The sequence below is a fragment of the Nansenia antarctica genome (genome assembly GCF_963989245.1).
Source record: "Nansenia antarctica genome assembly, chromosome: 5".
Taxonomy (NCBI): Eukaryota; Metazoa; Chordata; class Actinopteri; order Argentiniformes; family Microstomatidae; genus Nansenia; species Nansenia antarctica.
Window position 1 is genome coordinate 61935628 of NC_137690.1, and position 13670 is coordinate 61949297.

Consider the following 13670-nt stretch of genomic DNA (forward strand, 5'->3'; position numbering starts at 1 on the left):
ACAGCTTCTATCATCCCTGGTTCTATGCTATGCCTATGGCATCTTTGGACACAGGCATCAGGCACGCCCACTTGAAAAAAATTACCCACATGTGTGCATTATGATACTGTACCATCAAAGAGAGGGCCACCAACAAAAACTTAAACAATGGAGCAAATGCAACATAGTACAGTAACCTGCCTCTCTTATTTGACAATACCCTGGTTCTGACATGTTTTTTTCTGTCTTACAGAGCATAATAGCATTTGAGCAGCATGCATTTCAACATCCACTGGAGCACTAAGGACATCACTACAATTTACTTTCTTGACAATATATTTTTAATAACAATTGCTCATACTCTGATGCAAAATGTATAAATTACATTATAAACGTGTTGAATAATCATCTGAGTGGTCTTAAATTAGAGAACTTAAAAACGGTTTCAGTCTGAGTGATCCATTTCAGAGAATAGAGTCTCTCTTATATTCTCCGTCTGGGCTTAGCTGTGGTGGTCTTCTTCTTCTTCTCTGCTGGTTTGACCTCAGGGATGGATGCAGCCTATAAGCATAATACAATTAATTAGATATCCATATATACCACTTATACTGTTCATTTTATACGATGGAGAAGAAGCCATTTCTAAACTAACCTTTGTCATTTTATGTCTGATCAGGTTGGCTGTTGTGTTCATTGACTTGTCTTCCATGTCCATCTTAGGCTGTTCTGGTAGTTGTGGTCCGATAAGGGGTTCACTTTTGCCCATGATGCCAAACAGTGGGTCATTACTAGTTTCTAGCATTTTATGTTTCCTGTTCTCCAAGTGTGTGGTCCTAGGTAGGAATCTGATTACAGGGGTTAGATTCTTGCTAAGTCTGCTCACTGTCCCTTTGTCTCCATTAGAAGAGGATGGACCAGAGCTTGAACTGAGTGGATGCTGCTGTTTCGTGTCAACAGAATAATGCAATGACCCCATCTTGTCCTCTGTTGGTCCAGAGCTTGAACTGAGTGGATGCTGCTGTTTCGTGTCAACAGAATAATGCAATGACCCCATCTTGTCCTCTGTTGGTCTCATCCTGCTTTGATTTGCCTGATTCTCAAACGGCTGATTGTAAGATGGGACATGTCTGTAGTGAGAATGTTCTTGTGGGGGTAAAGGCAATAAAGGAAATCCTAAGGAATAGCTTGTGGTTGAGCTCCCTTGATTATCGCTGGTCTCACTCTGTCTTTGATCATTTCTTGATGAAGTCGTCACTGATGTGGCAACTGCGTTGGAAGGCGTAGACTTTCTGCTCTCTTCATCCACCTGCTCCTGTTCTTTTGCTTCACAACAGAAAGGAAGGAATACAAACAGAAAAAAATACAAAAATATCAAATGCATTTACTGATCATGGTTAATGCTTGTGTTTTAAAAGATATCCCAGAAGCACAGCTTTCGTTGGTAACGTACCTTTATTTTGAGTTATCCTCCTGACCACACATCGCCTGTATTGCAGCTTCTGTCTGGTGTCCTCCACCGTCTCATATTCAGGGGCGTAGCAAACATGTAGTATACCACCGAAGAAACTCTTCTCATCCATTCGCCGTTTGGCCGCTCTGAAACAGAAATATCACAGTATACTTGGCTGAGTGAGGTTTATCCGCTTGCAGAATTGAGAGCATTGGCCATACTATTCTATTACGGCCTCCACACTATTCTATGACGGCCTCCACACTGACCTTGCACTGCTGAGTTTATTGAATTTGATGAGGTAGACTTCTGTGAATTCTTCTGCAGGATACTCGTCCAGTGGCCTGTACTCCTCCACCACCCCATACAGAGCACAGAGCTGGACAAGTTCTGTCATCACGCCAATAGCTGGGACTCCTTGCACCATCAGGAAACGAGACTCCAAGTTGATGGTGTACACCTGGGGAAATAAATAAACACTAGTGTACATTAAAGCGGAATTTGACAGCAACCCACCATTGACATGGTGGCAAAATATCAGTATTTTGCACAATGGAGCCTCATAGATACAAAAGTACATACATCAACTGCAGTGCTAAGATGGTAAACTAACTCCTCAAGTTGAAATATTCCTCATCTGTGCCATCGAATTGCAAGCTTGTCTGTGTAGTTGACACAAAACGCATCACTAGAACTGCACAACACAGTTAGCCAAAGGGATTCAGTGTCGTTTCACTTTATTCCTCATAATGTTTTGGGAGAAATATGTATACTATGCCTTACCTTAACTGCTTTGGGTCTTCTCCCTTCCCTGTACTTCGGTCTCGAGGCACACACTCTTCCCTGCTCGTGATGTTTGTAAACCTCAGGAGTGCTCCAACATGAACTGTTGTTGGGCGCCGCCATGTTTGCTGATGGCAACAAAACCCATACAGGAAGTTGTGGATCAGGCAAAAGTAATCGGATTGTAAACTCATCAGTCGCAACATTGCGATTAAAAAAATAATAATAATCGACAAATATAGATTCGAGTTTTTGTTCATATATGTAGTAATAATAATATGATAATTATATATTTTTTTATAATTTTGAAATGTACAACCGGTGATTTAAACGCGACAACGCGGCTCTCATCCCAGGACCAGAGGGTACGATCAGCAGCAACTACTTTGGTCTTTCTGAATTCGCTTTGGAATAGGCTTCCTTCGATCAAAAGGGGCATGCTCATGTGTTTAGGTGGTGGATGTTCTGATCGGTCACTTCTAGCTGCTACTACTACCTCGAAAGGGCAGTTTTAGTCCTAAAGCTTAACCTAGCAAGTTAGCTAGTGATGTTGGGTAATCACGGCATTCAACCTGTCACCCTGGTTTTTAACAACACGAAAAACTGCTTTCTTCACCTTCCCTCAAACTTGGTATCACAGCTTTCTCTCCAGGAGGTAAACGTCAGCTCGTTGTTGTTGTTGTTGTTGTTGTTGTTGTTGTTGTTGTTGTTGTTGTCTTGATTCGCTCACACATTTATTGTCACCTAAACTAGATGTCAATACCAACAACTCCCAACTGTCAGTTAGCTAACTACTTGCTTTGCAGCCTGTTCTGATTGATATGATCTACAGTAATACATGTGATCGCAAATCCAGAATCAGGCTTTGGAGCTGTCCTGGGGCCACGGTGCCCCTGTGTTCCTCAGCTGGACAAGATGCAGAAACTCTGCAAACCTGGAAGACCATACAGTGGAGCTGAATAGGCAACTGGGAGTGAAGCTTGGACTGAAAGATGGGGAGCAGGTACAACTCTGTCTGTTCAGTAGAGTTGCCTATTTGATATGAGAAATCACCATCAGATAACTTTATTTTACTTTGGAGTCCACTAAAACATACTCCTTATTATAACGTCTTCCCTTACTAACCAAGTGATGTCCACATGTCATGTTGGATGGGTTTCAGGGCTTTGTGCGACCTTGTCAGCAGGTCCTATCTGTACAGCAAGTGTTTGTGGAGCCGCTATCTTCTGATGACTGGGAGATCCTGGTGAGTTATTATGTAGTCTTGTAATCATGCTATAACATTGGCAACTTGAAGTTGCTGACCATTTGTTTAATCTGAATTGGCATTGGCACGAATCAGAAATGAATTAATAATGATGATGATGATACCTATGGTATCGATAACCCCTCAACAAGTCTTGTCATGTCATGCCAGATAGTTGCAAAAACAGACTGCTAAAGCTGCTGTTGCAGCACATATTCAAACCTGTTTTTCTGTTCCTGTCCTCAGGAGCTCCACAGTGCTGCTCTTGAACAGCACCTCCTGGACCAGATCAGAGTGGTCTTCCACGATGCAGTGTTTCCGGTGTGGGTGGACCAACGGACAGTCATATACATACGAATCGGTCCGCAGCACTTATCTTCTCCCTTTCACTTGAATTACCTTGCGATGAACTCCACAGCTCTCATGCTGAGTTGAAGATGCAGTAGTAGAATAACCTCCGCTCTCTCTCTGTCCTCTGCAGCGTCTCTCTCGCCAACTGTACCATATGGTCGATTGGAGCAATTCACAGAGCTGGTTGTCTCTCCTAAAATCCGTGCCGGATGTGAGGATCTCACCGGCCTTCCCCTCAGAACAGCTGTACCCAATGAGAATCACAGGCAGTCCAACTTTGAGACGAACTCAGGAGACGACGTGTCCTCTGCAGAGTGCCCCAGTGCGGGCCGCCAGTGGGGCGGGATCGCTGACCTTAAGAGCCTGGTGAGGTACATGCTAACAGGAAACCTGGAACCGGTCAGAGAGGTCCCCCCTATCCCCACCGTGCCTGCCCTGCTCAGTGACTCAGTCTTCAGAGTGTGCAGAGCACCGCCTGCGTCCTCTGGCCCTCTCAGTGCCACCCCCGGCGCTATCCACCTCCTGCCCTGGGCCCAGCATACAGAGGGCAACATGAACAGAGGCCGGCCCGCCATGACTTACGGCCTGCTGTCCAAAGTTCACTCTCCCAAGGAGATGAGAGAGCGATCCAAGCAGGCCATGGAGAAGAAGAGGAGGAGTAAAGGGGCTTCACAGCCCACTGGTGGTGCAGGGGACAGGGAGAAAGAAGAGGAGGAGGAGAAGGAGGAGGAGGCCACTGTGGTCAGGGTGTTGTGTCACCATTTAGATAGTCTGGAAGACAAGCAGAGATCTTCCAGGGGAGGAGAGCTCCACTGTGGAAGGGTGTGGGTGAGTATTGTCAAGGCATGGTCTAAGATCAGGTTATGCCCAAACAGTCAGTTTAGTTTACTACTAAATTCTCACTGCACTATACTTCTGTACACTACACATATTTGGTTGTTGTTTCCTAACCAGTGGAAGATTCCAATACACCAGCCAGCCAGTTTTGCTTGCTGGCATTTCTTTTAAAAATCATTCACAGAGCTGTTTGGGAAGGTAACACCTGATATCGCTAGGAGACATTCTCAATAAAATGTCTTTGTAATAAAAGGTTTGTTTGACAGACATTTAAGTCCTGCCTATTCACGCCTCCCACTGTCATTCTTGTATATGTCAGATCCCACAACTCTTGGTTACCAGGCTCAATATCAACCCACACTCGACAGTGAGAATCAAGCCTGTAACGTCAACCCCTAAAGTAGCCTCCCGTATCCACCTGCAGCCTTTAAAGACACTGGTAAGTGATTTTCCTTGATTCCATTAAATTATCTTTGGACCTCTCTGCCCATACTGGACAATTCTATTGAACTTCAGTAACTAACAGTAAATTCGTATTCATCATATGCTTTCCATGTCAGAAGACTGATATAGTGCCTGACCTGTGTTTGCGTAAAGTGAAAGCCTTTGGCGGCTGGTTTTTGAAAGAAGCATTGTTGCTGTTTGACCTGTGATGTCATCCTAGCCTTCAGCTGAGAGCGAGGAGGAGGTTCAGACCGCCTTCCTGGGCTGGCTGCACACCCAGAGCCATGAACCACTAGCCTGTCTAACCGGACGCTCCGGTGTCATCCTCCTACCTGCTACTGAAGGTATACTTGAACTTTACCCCTCTGAGGTAGTAAAAAACACTTTTATCTTCCCCCAAAAAGAATTCCAAGGACACCGTCATACATTATTCTCTCTTCTCAGGAAAGTTGGAGTTTGCTTTGACTGTGTTGAAGCCAGAGCCTGGGAGAGAGCTACCGGACCAACTGTTTATGCTGGCTCCAAGTATGATACAGAAGAAAGACATAGAGGTACTGGTCATAAGCTTTGTTGCATTTTTGATGCATCTCATGCCCTTTGAGTGCCTTTTAATGTGCAGTTCTGACCCTTTTATTGTGATTTTCAGGTTGTTAGGGAGCCTGTAACCATGCCAACTGTGAAAGTTAGGAGTGAGACCCCTAATCTAGATCTTCCCTCTCTCACTGGTCTTGGGTAAGCCTCCATTACTTATTTACAAACAGCTGCAACACCTTTGTCAGCACAGGCATTTGAAGTGGACTTGGCTTACTTCCGAAGAATTATAGCGCTCATTTGTAGACACTTCATTCTTGTTTAATGGTCACTATCTCTGTTGGAGCCTGACCGCATGACTTTGTCTGGCACCAGCACTCCATGAAAAGAGATGATTTTCACAAAGTGTTGTATGTGCGATTGTATGTCTGCCAGGATATGACATATACTGCCCTCTCGCTTTCCCCAGTGGTGTGGAGGACCTCAGCAGGACTGCCTTCGAGTTCATCTCCCACAGCCTGCAGGGGGGAGCCCTCTCCCGGGAGCTGGTGTCCATGGGACTGGGCCTCAGGGGTGGAGCTCTGCTCATCACAGGGGCCAAGGTAACCACCTGACCTCACGATTTCGATCAGTCAAACCTTGGGGGGGCCTTAGATCAGTAGGACTAAAACTAAAGATCTACATCTAAGTTCATGTGGACCGAAAGAGCCAGAGTGTGTTGGTTAGGACCGATGTGGCTGGAGTGTTTTCACTGAGGGCTGTGCACCATAGGTGACTGCTTTGTGAGGGTTGTGTATGCATTTCCTCACAGGGAAGTGGAAAGACTGCCCTGGCCAGAGCTTTGTGCCGAAAAGCCAGGGAAGACTTGGATGCCCACGTGGAGGTAGTGGACTGCAAAAAGCTGAAAGGTGGGAACGAGAACGCCACGTGTCGTGTCTTGTGTGGTGGTGTTGTTTCATTCTTGACCGTGATGCATGTATTCTGTTCTCCAGGGAAGCGAGCAGAAACTGTGAGGCAGATGCTTGAGGAGGTTTTTGAGCAGGCGGTGTGGAGACAGCCCTCAGTGGTCCTACTAGACGACCTGGATCATGTGACGGGGGCGCCAACCTCGCCGGAACACGAACACGGCCCCGAGGCTCTCCTACGTCAGCACATAGCCCAGAGTATGACACACCATAACTATACAGCCTTTTTGCTCAACTATACCTGTAGTTCTGTCCTTTAGGTCTAAGGTTCATCTAGGGTCTTAGAGGCAGAGTGTGTGCCCGTGTGTGTGCCCGTGTGTGCATGTGCATGTGCTGTCTCATGGTGACTGTGTGTTATAGGTCATAGGTCTGTGTTAGGTCTGTGTGTTATAGGTCTGTGTGTTATAGGTCTGACTGTGTGTGTTTTAGGTCTGAGAGATGTGGTGGATGATGTGGTGGCACGCTCCAGCCTGGTGTCTCTGGTCATCACCAGTCAGAGTGACCACTCCCTCCATCCCTCCCTGAGAGAGGTGCAAGGCTCCCACTTTCTCCAGGGCTTCACACACATCCAGCCCCCCGACCAGGTGACTACTGACTTCTAATGATTATTGAACTTTTGACACGTTTACGTCAGGGCCTGTACCCATAGAAATTGAATTCGTGTCAAAGTGTTCACACTTGCAAAGTTCATATACATCGGTTCAACATATTGCTATCTTTTTGATTTCCTGTGCTTCTTTTCATTCTAATGAAATTCCCTTTTCGAGCTGGTGATGAAGCCAAACAATTATGTTAGATGGCCTCATCTGCAAATTAGCCTTACATCTAAGGCCAGGCCTTGGTTCTTAGGAACTATGTTGACCCTGTGTAATCCTGTAAGGTATTTGAGGCCTGAACTTTGTGAACGTGACCCTGTTGTCTCTCAGGCCCAGAGAGGAGAAATCCTCCGCTGTCTGATCTCCAGTAAGAGCACTGTGTCTGAGGAGAGTCTTCACATGCTCGACCTAGGGCATGTCGCCAAGAAGACGGAGGGCTACCTGCCCCGTGACCTTGCCCTGCTGCTGGAGAGGGCAATCCATGCCAACGCCCAACACAGGGGGCGCAGCGATCAGGGTAAGTACCCAATACGGTTCTACTTAAGCTTTCTCACCCTCTTAAACTGTGTACATTGTATTGTTATACTGCCTAGACTTTGACACATGGAAACAGTTCAACCATTCTAAAAATGTATACTTTATACTGGTCAATGACTGTAAAATGACTGTCCTATTGTCTCTCTCTCAGTGGTTTCTACATGTTCTTAACTGTGGATTTTCGGGTGGTTCTGTGGTCTCTCAGAGGTGTGTCTGGTGTGGAGGGACTTTGTGCAGGCTCTGAAGGGCTTCACGCCTCCCTCCCTGTGGGGGGCTCAGCTACAGACCCCCGGCGGGGCAGGCTTGGAGAGGGTGGGGGGGCTGCACACCGTACGCCAGGTGCTTATGGACACTATCCTACTGCCAGCTAAGGTGAGTGTCTGGCTCCCCAGCAGCCAATCAGAATGGCCAGACCGTGATGGGAAGGATGAAGATCGTTAGTTGTTTTTAAATACTCACTTGGCTTAGTAACAGATTGAATGATATACAGTCAGGTTGGAATCCTAATTTGCTCACTTAAGCACTGCCTTAATTCAGTCTCAGTAAGACAATGTAATGTCCTAACCATGAATAAGCAACCATGTGTCTCAGTTTATGGGAGGAATGAGTAAAACCTGTAGTTTGCCCCCATTCTTTAGATGGCCAACACAAATTATGTCACAGGATTTGCCCTCTATTTTTTGCCCTTTAATGCACACACACCTTTAATTAAGAGTACTAAAATGTAGTGTATCCAATGCCGTAATTGAAAAATAATAATTCCAGCTCTGTGTGAAGGCTTATAAGTTTGTGTAGGTAAATAGGCAAATAAGACCCAACTAGATTCTTGCATTCATTCCATTTGGTGATATAGTGGCCTCACAAATATTATTATTATATTTATTTATCCCAGCGAGTGAGGTGTTTACACAGTAGTGGAGGGTGTCTTGGACAGTCTCCTCATGTCACTGACTCTCTGTTTTAGTATCCGGTCCTCTTCGCCAGTCTTCCCATCCGGCACCGTTCTGGAATCCTGCTGTACGGCGCTCCGGGCACAGGGAAGACGCTGCTGGCTGGTGCTGTGGCCAAGGAGAGCGGCATGAACTTCATCAGCATCAAGGTCCGGTCATCCTGTGTGTCAATAAACAAGAGATTGGCGATCTACAAATTGTGTGCATGAGTACATAGTTTAGACTTGTTGTTGTTGTGGCCTGGGGTGGTCCAGTGGTCTAGCACCGCGGTCTACAGTGCACACATATGCCCATGTCGGCATGGGTTTGAATCCGGCCCATGCCCTGCTGACATGCTCTCTCTCCCTTCTTCTCCTTACTTTCCTGTCTGTCTTCACTATGCCTGTCCAATAAAATGAAAAATATGAGTGGGACTGCCCCACTCAGAAAAAGTAACGTAAAAAAAGACTTATTGTTGCCTGGTCCCATTAAATGGGGTGTGTTTTCAGGGTCCTGAACTGCTCAGCAAGTATATCGGTGCCAGTGAGCAGGCTGTACGAGATGTCTTCCAGAGGTCTGTGTAGAATTCTACTATTCAACACATTCCATTCCCATCACTCCATCCCCATGATTAGCACTGCTAGTACACACGCACTGTAACCAATACGAAGTAGAAGTGTGATGCATAGAGTCAAACGGTTCCTCCTTATTTTTGAATTGGTTCCCCTTCACTGTGTACAACAGTGTAGCCGTTCAACTGTTGCCTGGAGGTGTTGTGTCGACCTTTGTCCTGTTCCTCCACCCAGGGCCCAGGCCGCCAAGCCTTGCATCCTGTTCTTTGATGAGTTTGACTCCCTGGCCCCCAGGAGGGGCCACGACAACACTGGGGTCACCGACCGCGTGGTCAACCAGCTCCTCACTCAGCTGGATGGGGTGGAGGGCTTACAGGGTATGGAGGAGAGATCCCCCCCCCCCCCTACTGTGTTCTGGAATTGTGTATCAACAATATTTGACCTTGTTTTTCTTTTTAACCAGATCAGATTGTACTGAATTTGTGTGTGTGTGTGTGTGTGTGTGTGTGTGTGTGTGTGTGTCTGTGTGTCTGTGTGTCTGTGTGTGTGTGTGCGCGCGCGCGCGCCTGTGTGTCCCACTCTGTGTGCCCAGGTGTGTATGTCCTGGCCGCTACCAGTCGTCCTGACCTGATAGACCCTGCCCTTTTGAGGCCTGGCAGACTGGACAAGTCCCTCTACTGCCCCCCGCCTGACCAGGTCTGTTGAACAACAACAACTCATTAAACACACTGTGAGCCAGCATCCTCTGTGAAGACATGGCTCAGGAAAACGTCTAGTGCACTATAATACTAAATCAAATGTCATGTGAGACATTCTGACTAGTAGTGTATTAAGCCATGGTGTCCCGTGTGTCCCCCCCTCCCAGGAGGCGCGCTTGGAGATCCTACGGGCTCTGAGCCACTCCCTCCTCCTGGCTCCTGACACGGACCTGGAGCAGATAGCCGCGGCCACGGAGATGTTCACTGGAGCCGACCTGAAGGCCCTCCTGTACAACTCTCAGCTGGAGGCCATTCACTCCAGCCAGGGGCCCAGCCTACAGCACGTGAGTGTCCCAACATCACCACCGGGGGGTAGATGAGGTGTCTTGGTAGAGCTACTATATGAGGCACAAAGTAGAGTGGTGATTGTAGAGTGGTTTTCGTGAACTCCTTTTCGCTGACTCTCGGCCTCTCACCAGGACCTCGCCTCGGGCTCGGACAGCGACATGAGCCTGTCCTCCATGATCTTCCTGAACCACAGCAGCGGGTCGGACGACTCTGCGGGGGAGGGGGAGGCCGGCCTGGACCAGTCCATGGTGCTGTTGGACCCCAGCGAGCCGCCCCCCGAGGAGAGCGGAAGCAACATCTGGAGACTGTACTTTGGCAGCTCGTACGAGTCTGAGCTGGGCCAGCTGGACCTCACCTCAGGACTGGTGAGACAGAGCAGAGGGCAGGCTTTTGGACATGTTGTCATGTTTACCCACTAAACAAATATTTCTCTGTATATTTTTGATAGGAAATATCCACACACACACACACACACATTCTCAGTGGAGGTTTTATTGTTACGTCGCAATTACACAAGTGGAGAGTAAAGAGAGTAAAATTCTTAGGCTTCGGTTCCTTGACATTGTAGCACAAAGTCAAATAAGGCAATAAGGCAACAAGACGAGATAATAAGGCAAAGTTTGATCTAAGGGTTGGGATTTCACTGGTATGCTTGAAGTTACATTAAAGCCTCCTGTCTTGACATCTTACATTTTTCTATACAGTATGTTGATTGATTGGTATGAACCAGTGATTAAAGGACTCTCAGACAGAGCCTACAGTAAGTGGTTTGTGAGTGTGCTTGTCCCCTCCCCAACCTCCTCTCTGTCCCCTTGGCCTCAGAACTCCCAGTGTGTTTCGGGGCCCAACTCGATGACCCATGACCTGACGGGGACGTCAGTGAGGGACCCCGGCGGCTCCCAGCTCCCCGTCTACATGGCCTCTCTCCAGGACGGCTACGAGGAGCTCGGCCAGGAGCAGCTGGAGCGCCTGCGGCAGGACATCAGCACCATTAAGAGCAACTACAGAAGAACCACCGTAAGTAGATCATCCATCTAGGGCTGCAACTAACGATTATTTTTCCGATTAGTCGTGTGGCTTTTCGCTGCGCGTAAATGGCGACGCAGAAGCATAAATCCGGCTTAACTAGCTATCTAACCTAACGTTACGCCAAGCTACAGCTGCTCACAGAGCTAGTTGATTGGCTAGCTAGCATTGCTGGCTAGACTACAGACAGCTCACGTTAGTAGGCTACGCTTGGCAATGTTTATCTTACAGACAGCTCGCTGGTGGACTCAACATAATTGAAATAGCATTCACTTATCAAGCATCATTCATGATCATCCACCATGACTACCTGGTATTTTAATAGCGACCACCCCTCACTTCATTTCATCTCGCGTTCTCCTGGCTTCAACATGGAAAACCCCTGCTACGTAACGTTACATACAAGCGCCTCTGTCTGTCACACGCGTGCCACAGGGCAAATAAATTAATAGCACAAACGCTCATAGCATGTACAGCCCTGTCCATGAGACGTTGTTTTCCAACATGTAACAGTAAAGCTAACATAAACATTACGACCCTAACAATATAACGTTAGCCAGTTGGCTAACAACGTTAGCTAAAACTTACCCAGCTGATTCTTGCATGGCTCCCGTTTAAAAAAATAATAATAATAAAAATAAAAATAAACGCTTTTTTCTTTTAAAAAGAAAATACGATTAGTCGACACTAAAATTCCACGTCGACGAGTTTTTATGATCGACGTCGTCGATTATGTCGACTAATCGTTGCAGCCCTACATCCATCCTACATAGCTAGCTACTGATATAGGAACAGTGTAGTGACTTAATAGTGACAGTAACCAACTGGTTATCACAGAACAGTAAGCTTAAGGTACAGTAATGTCATTATAACAGCCTAGGCAGGTACTTGACAATTGTCACAAATTTGTGCGTGTGTGCGTGTGCGTGCGCGTGTGTGTGTGTGTGTGTGTGTGTGTGTGTGTGTGTGTGTGCGTGTGTGCGTGTGTGTGTGTGTGTGTGTGATGTACAGGAGGATTCAGGCCCAGTTCAGTCTGGGTCCAGTCAGCCTGGCCTGCTGGTGTGCCAGGCCCATCTCAGCTCGGCCCTGGCCAATACCAGAGCCTCCGTCAGCAAGGCAGACTGGAGGAGGTACACTGATCTGTAAGTACTTCACTATACTACTACTTAACTAGGGTTATTTAGAATGCCATATGTTGTTCTCATATTCATAGATTCGATTATTTTTGTCACTTATTTCTGTGTGTTATTTTTAGATATGCATGCCAAATACTTGTGTACAATGTTCCTTAAGGGATATTTTTGGAAAGTGTGGCTCTACCATCATCGATACTGTTGATTTTTCAAGGTGATTTTAGAGTAATGACTAATGACTAACTATTGAGTTCAGTTTTTTTATGGTTGTTTTAACACTTGTGTATTGTTTTTCTATTTACTTTATTATTCACGAAGAGATTTTAAAAGACAAAGATAAGAGAGCTAAGAAAAACTTACACCAAGGTTGAAAGAGAATAAATCAGTTGATGCCGTCTTCAAGAGCATGGTTTGATATTTCTTTCATGTTGTATGTCTTTTCAGCTATGAGTCTTTTGGAGCCTTAGGTGAAGGCAAACCTCAGAGTACAGCCACTTTCAAACCGGGCCAAAGAGTAACCCTGGCTTAGTGAAACTGAACTTGTCTGTTGTCTTAATTTGTTCTAACGTCATCTCTAACATGTTTGCTAATGTTTGTTAATTGTCTGTAATATAGCCATCGTTAATTTATATCTTTGTAATTGGCATTTTACACAATCTGAACTGCTGAAAGATGTTAATATGAACATATAATGTATAGTATAATATGGATGTACTATTTGTACAGTTAGATGAATAGTATTAATGATACTTAATGACACAATGATGGGAGAATGCAATGTAAATATGTACAATGTAACATAATGATTTAATATTGATATAAAATGTCTTTTTTATATAATAAAATGACATTATTGCGAAATATATTTCCTCTTGGACTTTCACTTATGATGTGTTTTCTATTCTGAATGTTAGAGAATGTAATACTGTGGTATAGGTGGCCCTGCTAGCAACCACTAGATGGCAACAATGTAATAATACTATAATAGATTGCCCTTTTCTAGACACTCAGACACTTTACAAACTGAAAAGATCGAGTAGTAATAATAAAAAGAAACAAAAAATAAATAAAATAAAGTATCGGGGCCTAATTAAGGTAGTGCTGGGGACACATGGGAAGGGGAGGGGGAGAGGGTTAACTGGTGATGGCAAGCTTGAAGAGGTGGAGGGAGACGAGGTCGGCAAGGTAGGAGTGGGCCAGATTGTTGATGGCTTTGTAAGTGGTGAGTAGGATTTTGAATGGGAT

The 13670-nt window shown here is 45.9% G+C and overlaps 2 protein-coding genes across 2 annotated transcripts; one reads left to right on the plus strand and one right to left on the minus strand.

Moving 5' to 3' along the window:
• Positions 1-377: 377 nt before the first annotated feature.
• Positions 378-2335, minus strand: rbm48 (RNA binding motif protein 48; the record flags this gene model as incomplete). Its single annotated transcript, XM_080533098.1, has 5 exons — positions 378-540; positions 632-1302; positions 1430-1575; positions 1699-1889; positions 2213-2335. 5 exons carry the CDS (start codon positions 2333-2335, stop codon positions 463-465), a joined length of 1209 nt encoding a protein of 402 aa, XP_080389224.1. The 3' UTR covers positions 378-462.
• Positions 2336-2759: 424 nt separating this feature from the next.
• Positions 2760-13114, plus strand: pex1 (peroxisomal biogenesis factor 1; the record flags this gene model as incomplete). The annotated part of the gene is made up of 24 exons (XM_080532765.1): positions 2760-2867; positions 3069-3215; positions 3375-3458; positions 3705-3819; positions 3940-4637; positions 4966-5085; positions 5311-5434; positions 5535-5641; positions 5737-5822; positions 6091-6223; positions 6433-6529; positions 6614-6784; positions 7016-7170; positions 7513-7699; positions 7925-8091; positions 8684-8818; positions 9158-9222; positions 9455-9597; positions 9813-9916; positions 10086-10262; positions 10398-10631; positions 11089-11283; positions 12304-12434; positions 12870-13114. The coding sequence occupies 24 exons, from the start codon at positions 2760-2762 to the stop codon at positions 12952-12954; spliced, it is 3768 nt and encodes a 1255-aa protein (XP_080388891.1). The 3' UTR covers positions 12955-13114.
• Positions 13115-13670: the final 556 nt, after the last annotated feature.